Source organism: Marmota marmota, unplaced genomic scaffold (assembly GCF_001458135.2).
Source record: "Marmota marmota marmota unplaced genomic scaffold, marMar, whole genome shotgun sequence".
Taxonomy (NCBI): domain Eukaryota; kingdom Metazoa; phylum Chordata; class Mammalia; order Rodentia; family Sciuridae; genus Marmota; species Marmota marmota.
The window spans coordinates 9,910,626-9,918,862 of NW_026000164.1; the positions used below are offsets into that span (position 1 = coordinate 9,910,626).

Sequence of the window (8,237 nt, forward strand, 5' to 3'; positions counted from 1 at the left end):
AGACATTGGTTCCTTGTACACAGATAAAGTAATTACTATGTCAGAACAGACTTCCTTACAATGGACAGTATCTTCTTCTTCCAAGAGTAATATTTTCTCCATATCAGGCATTCTAGAGCATAAGGTTATGTTAAGGAGAGTGTGTAGTCATATATACATACACTTCCATTTCTTAATATTTTTCTTGAGCTCCCAGTTTCTATGTTAAGCTCTGGAGAGATTTCCCAACATGTTTGGATTTAACATCAGCCTCCACTTAACAAAATATATCCTCAGTTGGAGAAATATATGTGTGTAATTAAATAAGTCTTATTGAAGTCTTTAAAACAAGTGGAATATTGAATGAATACATCTTTTAAAGTGCATAAGAGAAATGAAATTCTTTATTTTGTATAGGAAGTACATACACATGGTTACGAAAATAAGAATATTAAAAGGCATACAATGAAAATCTCACTACCTCCCCCATCCCATCTGCCAACTCCCACTCCCACAATCCCATAGCAATCAATTATTACTTTCTTATGATACCTCCCACAAGCAAACATGGCAAATATGAATATATTACTCATTTCTACCCCTTTCCTACATAAAAGTTTGAATATTAAATCCAATGTGTTTTGTTCTTCTCACTTAGCAGTACAGCTTGGAGATCAGTTTCTACTCATTGCAGAAAGAATATTCATTCCTGTTACAGTTGCATAAAACTTCAACATACGAATAAAATACTATTTAACCAGTCACATATTGACATTGCATTCAGTATCAATATTTGGTTGTTACTAGATGCTGTTCTGGATAAATTTGTGCCTATGTCATAAGAAGTGGAAACATTGATTGGGAATACCGTGAGTGGAACTGGGGGAAAGGTGATATCCAATGCTGGAAAGAGCAGCACAGTGGAAAGCTGGACAATGGCCTGGAGGCCTGGGGTTTGTGAGGAGGGAAGGAAAAGAAGAGAAAAGAAGAGCCCAGGAATACTTTGCAGAATTGGAGCCACCAAAAGAGTAACACAAAGAGAAATCAGCAAAGAGAGTGGGCAGGAGAGAATGAACAAATGAAAGGGAACAAAGGAAGTGCCACGGACCTTGCAGAGAGTGAAGACAGAGAAACTCAGGAAGAGAGACCAGAGGCTGCCTCTTCCTCTGCCCTCTGCATTGCCCCATTCAGCCTAGGAACACACAGAGGAATATGCAGCTGCCATAGTCAAGCCCAGCTCTCCCTTGAGCTTCCAAAATACAACTCCATTGCCCACATGCTTTGTGGCAGCAGCACGATCTGGGTGTTACAGGCAAAAGAATACTTCCTTACTCCTCTCTAACACTCTGAGAAAGTCTACACATTAGAGATGTGTAGATATTACACCTCTGGGTCCAGAATTGTGGAATGACTCTACTCTCTTAACTCTACCAGTCAAGAAAATACAGAGTAGTACCACAGGAACAGGGCTTTTAGGACAAAATCAAGAGAATATGCTTGAGCAGAAAAGGAATAAGAAGCTTTACATAATCCACAAAAAGCACAGAACAATTTCAGGAAGAGGATTCAGGAACTTGGGATAAAGTAGTCATTTAGTTCTGTAGTCAGAGAATACTGTTCCTTATCTTTCCTGTTTAGAAATCACACATATTACATTTATACTAAAATGTTTAATTAATGTTTTATGTGAAATGTTTTGTAACTTGAGAAACTATATATATATATATATGTTAAAAAGTCATAACTTACAATCATTTTAAACATGGATTATTTAATAATGATAATTATTATGATGATGTTCAAAGATACATAAATCCTTCTTAGATTATTCTAGAATCCATATAAGTGTTTTGCCATGTGAAATGCCTCAGGGTAAGGCTAGTGCCTGATTAGTTGACAACAATGTTTCATTCCATCCCGAAGGGCCTGTATGACTTTGTCATTGCGGAGCGTGAAGATGAAAGGGTTCAAGAAAGGGGTCACTACTGAAACCATCAGGGATACCACCCTGTTGTACTCAGCCGCCTGCGTTTGCTTGGGTTTCACATAGAGGAACAAGCAGCTGCCATAGCCAATCACAACACAGGTGAAGTGGGAGGCACAGGTGGAGAAGGCTTTCCTTCGGCCTGAGGCTGAGGGGATCTTGAGGATGGTGGAGATAATGTAGGTGTAGGAGACAATTGTAGGAATCAAAGAACCAAAAAGAACAAAAATGGCCATTAAGAAGAGGATAAACTCTGTGAAAATAGTGTCATTGCACGATAGTTTGAACAACTGCCCTCGATCACAGAAAAAATTGTTTACCACGTTTGATTTGCAGTAGGTAAGCTGAAATGTGGCATAAACTGGCCAAATTTGAAAAAGGAATCCAAACACCCATGACACAATTACCACAGAGTTGCAGGTGCGGCTGGTCATGATGATGTTGTACCTCAAAGGGTTACACACAGCCACGTAACGGTCCACAGCCATCGCTCCAAGCAATGTGAACTCTGTGGTCCCCACGGCAAGGTACAGGAAGAGTTGGACAACACATCCAGTCAGAGATATTGTCTGCATCCCAGGGAGCAGCAATCCCCAAAGCATCACAGGGACGACTATGGTTGTGACTAGGATCTCCAGGACAGAGAGGTGGACTAGGAAGAAATACATGGGGGACTGGAGACGTCTGTCAACACAGACGATCGTGATGATGACCATGTTTCCCATTAGTGTCACTAAGTAGAAGAAGCAGAAGATAGCAAAAAGGATACGGTGTAGATCTTCAGAGCCAGGAAAGCCAAGGAGATAAAATTCTGTGGCACTAGAATAATTCCCCAACATTTAGTTCGGAATCCTGGTTCCTTGTGTAATCTAGAGGGCAAGAGAGAGAGAGAATACTGCTTCTCATCCCCAGCAGCTTGGAAAAAAATCCACATCCACTCTTCTGTGACTACCTATTTTCTCCAGAATTCTTGGAAAACTGAAGAATATCAGAACACAAACAAGGGTCCCTTAGCATACCTGGGCTCCTTCCCTCACCTCGTTCAGGTCTTTGCACAGCTTCCTCTCATAGGCCATCTCCTCTCATCCTCTCTAAAATGACATAGCACACCTTCACTCTCTAACCTCTATTATACTGTATTTTTCTTACTATTGGCTCTCATTCATATCTCAAATCATATACTTGATTTGTTTATTAATTTATATTCAAAATCCCAAATTTTTAAAAATTTTATTTTATTTTTTAATTTGTTCTAATTAGCTATACATGTCAGTAGAATGCATTTTGACACATTGTACACAATTGGAGCACAACTTCTCCTTCCTCTGGCTGCACATGGTGCAGTCACACCAGCAGTGTAATCATACATGTATATAGGATAATAATTTCCATCTCATTACACTGTTCTTCCCATCCCACACCCCCTACCCTACCTCACTCCCCTCTGCACAATCCAAAGTTCCTTCATTTTCCCTCTCACCCATTATGGATTAGCATCCGCTTATCAGAGAAAACGTTTGGCCTCAAAAATCTCAAATTTAATTAACCTCAAATTTAGGTTCTTATGTCATTCATTTTGTCTTCCCTACATCACCAATGCCAAGAATAACTCTATAAATAGTTTAAATGAATACATTAAAAAGTAGATTTAAAAAATCAGTGAATGAACAGAGATAACCAGCCTGACTGGCATTTTCCCATTCACTCCTCTCTAAAGTACTATCCAGTCAACCTGCACTCTCTGTTGGTGGAGATCTCTACAGAATGGAAAGCAGATACAGGAAGATCAGGCAGAGTGAGAGGGCAGGATCATAAGCAAAGGCGAGCACTGTGTCTGCCATACCAGGCAGAAAGAAGGGCGACCTGCCCTCTGCTGTGGAGGAGTTGACATAGAGCTCACCCTGCATGCAGCTACCTCATCCGTTCTTCAGGTTGCAGGTGTCTGTTCTAGCACACCATCAAGCCCAGTCCTTACATGATGATGTTCTCCAACTCTCTATTTCACAGGAAGGAACCCCTGGAAAACACTTACCTCCAGAGAAGGGGGCGTAACTGTAAAGTTCCACAACTCTCCAGAGATCTCCTTTAGACTGTCTCTTGCCTGGCTAGCACAGAGCTGTGGTCAGGAGAAAGAGCAGCTGCTACTATCTCCATTCATAGTGAAGACCCCTGCCCACACTCAGAGCTTGGGAAGAAGCCCAGAAATTCTAGTGCTGGGAGGAGCTCAGCCTTCTCTCTCTCTTATTCTCTGCTTCCTTCTTCTTCCACTTATCTGTCTCCCAGGACAGTTAGCTATTCACTGAGGAACAATTTGCACAAGTTCAGAGACACACTAGGGATGTAGTGAAGGAAAAAAACTGAACAAAACTTTCACCTTCTCTCCTGAGGCTAATCAAATTTAAGAACACTAAAAAGTTGTTTAATCAACAAACTTGAAATCTCCCTTGTCAGGAACTTCTCAATACCCAGGCTTTGCCTTCTTTCAGGCTTTAAGTTACTACCAAACACCCATGCTGTGCAGTGTTAACCATCTGATCTGGTTTTTTTGTGTGTGTGTGCCCTGAATCAACTTAGCCCTACATAACCTTTCTACCCCAAGCTGATGTACCCTACTAGGGACTTCAAGACAAATATTGAAAATGTAGAAGCTACCATATGAATTTCTCTCAAAACTCTCTGCATCTCCAAGCTTTTATAAAATCTATCTTCCCACGATATCTTCACTCTCTAATCAGATGTCCTCAATCTGCAGTTATATGATGCACAGTATATGAAAAATAGAGAGGATTTGCCACTACTCCAATTTCACAATTTGTTAACCCAGCCCATTCCAATCCCTCCACACATGCATGCCAACTGCAGCTACTTAGCCATACATTTTCCTCACAAGTCTTCAAGTCTTCCACCTCTCTGAGATGATTGAATCCAAGGGTTAAAAAATGAAGAACCAACGTTGGGGAGTGACACAAAATACTACATAAAAGTGGGAATGGCTGGAATGCTGAATAAAGTGGCAAAATTTCATGTAAAATATTTACTTGTATATTTTGAGAAATAACTCACTTATCATAAGATTACCACAGGTCATATTTTTAAAAATAGAATTGTTTAAGAGGATATAATGCAAAATGTAAATACACCTGCTCTATCTGCTTGATCCTCCTGATCTGTCTCCTAGAGCTATAAATTTATTTAAAGTTTATAGTATAACCATACAAGAAATTTTCTGTATATGCACATGATTATCTCTATGTATTATTCTTAGAAAAATGATATTTTAGGAAAGGTACTGTCCTCACATCTATCATATATAATGTGTGTGTGTATTTGCTAAAACTTGTATTTTGACCTAGAATATGATGTATTCTAGAAGAAAGTGAATTCAGCAGTTTGAGGGTGATATATTCTGTAATTTCTATTAGGCCCATTTGATTTACAATAGTATTTAGATTGGATATATCCTTATTGACTATATGCTTTGATAATAAAGGTATGTTGAAATCATCCAGTAGTATTGTGTTGGGAATCTATTTGAGATTTAATGAGTAAAAAATAATAAAAGGAGTATATTTTAATGTAACTGGGTGCATTGACATTTGAGGCATATATATTTTCTATTGGTATATATTCTTGATGTTTTTTACCCTTAATCAGGATATAATGGCCTTCTGTGTCTCTTCTGATTAATTTTGGCTTGAGATCAGTTTTGTCAAGGATAGCTACTTCAGCTTGTTGGTGAAATCCATTTTTCATGGAATGCTTTTTTTCCATCATTTTACCTTCAGTTTGTGAGCATCTTTGCCTATGAGATGAGTCTCTTGCAAACAGCATATAGTTGGACCTTGTTTTTTGATCCATTCTGTTAGTCTATGTCTTTTAATTGAAAAGTTAAAACCATTTATATTCATTCATTCTACTATGGATATGTGTTTGTGGTTTGCTGTCACTTTGATTTTTTTGTTATATGTAATTCTGTCTTGATTCTCACTTAGCTTATTAATCTTCTATTGAACTTCACTTATTTGTGAGTTTGGGTATTGTTTTGGGGGGTCTTCTGCATGTATTTTGTATTTGATGATTCTTTGTAGTGCTGGCTTTGTTGTCATGTATTCTTAGTTTATAAACTTAAAGTTTTCTCAGTATAGCATTCTTGATTGGCAGTTGTTTTCTCTTAGAGCTTGAAATATCTCATCCCAGGCCCTCCTTTTAGTGTCTGTGTTGATAAATCACTATTTCTATTTCTTTATTTAAGCCTTATTGTTTTACCTCTAAATGTAACCTAATGTTTCTGTCCTGTAGCTTTTAATATTCTTCCCTTATATTCTATATTAATCATTTTGATTATGATGTGACATGAAGAACTTCTCTTTTGGTCTGGTCTGTTTGGAGTTCTGTATGTCTCTTGTATGTATATGTTTCTCATTTCTGATATAGGGAAAGTTTTATGCAACAATCTCATTGAAAGTGCTCTTAATGCCTTTAACTTGTATCTCCATGTTCTCTTCTATCCCAGTGATTCTTATGTTTGGTCTCTTGATGTTGTCCCATATTTCTTGTATATTCTGATCATGTTCTACTATTTTCCCCTTTATTGTATTCCATATACTCAATTCATGTATCCTATCTTTAAGAATTGATGTTCTGTCTTTGAAGGCTGAAGTTTTATTTTCTGCAAAATCTATTCTGTTGGTGGTGCTTCCAAGTGAATTTTTAATTTGATTCATTGTGTCATTCATTTGGGCTCTGATTGGCTTCTCTTCACGATTTCTATTTCTTTATTTAAGTGGTATTCATCTCCTGCATTGGTTCTCTTATTTCTTAGGTCTTCCTTTAGTTCATTGATCTTGTTAATAATTAATTTTATAACCTTTTTCTGGAAAGTCATTCACTTCTCTATCTGTTGGAGTCTGTGTTTTGAATTTTGGGGGGAGATATTTTCAGAGATCCTGGACTTCTGCATCAATTGAATGGATTCCCCTTTCTCTTTAAAATACATGTCCTTACATGTGTAATTTTTAATTTTTTTTTTAATTCTGAGATTTCTCTGTTTTTTATGTATGTATAGATGTCAAGGTGAGGGGAACTTTAGGTCATTCGTTCTGGTTATTCCTCCTTGGATTCTGTTTTTGTTTTTTTGTTTGTTTGTTTGTTTGTTTGAGGATTTCATCTCCCCCTTCTATGAGTTGAAATTATGTTAGGTTCATATGGAGTTAAATCTTGTGTGGGTGAGATTTATTATTGTTTGGCTAAATTGTGAGAATTCTTCAGCATCATGGTCTCTTCTCTGTAGGCTTGAAGTGTCCCAGTCACTTTCCATTCCCTCTTGGAGCAGCAAACTAGGAGTAGTACCAATGTTAGTAACTGACATATAAAGATAAATGCCAGAGACTACTTTGACATCTGTAACATTAATTAATTAATTAATTAATTGCCACCTATATAGGAATGGTGGGGCCAATGATTAATGTTAGTACCAGTAATACAAAACTTTGAACTAGATCCAGCCTTCAACATCAAGGGTCTACTATGTCATGCACTGTATTAATAATCAACTCAACATGGATGGAGTATGAATTGCATCAACTACCTAACTCTATTGTTCAGTGGGATCACAGTTTCTTAAGTAAAGAAAAGATAGGGTGGGAACATTGGAGAAAAGTTTGAAATGTTTTTTTTAAAGTGATCAGAGGAGAAGGAAGAGGTAGGTAGCAGATGTTGACTATAAAGAAGAAAAAAAGATTAACTGAGAGCAACAAAATAAACAAAGAAAGGAAGTAGGAATAGGAAAAATTGACTTAGTAGGGGAAAAGAATGAAAAGCGGAGGAAAGAGGGGCCAAGATATGAGCAGATCAGCAGCCATAGATCTAATCAACTTGAACCCATGTATACTTGAACCCCACCTAAGACAAATCAGCGCTAAATAGTAAACAAGTGTTAAAGTAAGCAATTAATATGGAGGTAAAATTATAATAACATACATACACTTTTAAAATCTTATTTAAGCAGTTAGTATACACACACACACACACACACACACACACACACATACCTATGTACATATACACAAAATCACATACAATAGAAAAAAAGCAAAAAGTAATACATTATGATGAAATAATGTTTGTAAAAACTTTTAATGGTTAAACATTTTTAAAGAACATAGAAATAGAATAAATTGGAATTATAGATATAAGAAAAAACAAAAGTTTTTATGGATGTATATCATATTATGTATAGACACCTCATTGTGTGTGTATGTATATATATATATAT

At 37.1% G+C, this 8,237-nt stretch overlaps 2 protein-coding genes across 2 annotated transcripts in view; one reads left to right on the forward strand and one right to left on the reverse strand.

Annotated features, from left to right (window-relative positions):
* The window catches only part of Clec5a (C-type lectin domain containing 5A), a 34,392-nt gene that overhangs the window by 22,534 nt on the left and 3,621 nt on the right, over positions 1–8,237 (forward strand). The gene's annotated exons all lie outside the window — the stretch shown is intronic.
* Positions 1,715–3,227, reverse strand: LOC107149181 (olfactory receptor 9A4). Its single transcript, XM_015493938.2, has one exon. The coding sequence runs from the start codon at positions 2,800–2,802 to the stop codon at positions 1,858–1,860; it is 945 nt and encodes a 314-aa protein (XP_015349424.1). The 5' UTR covers positions 2,803–3,227; the 3' UTR covers positions 1,715–1,857.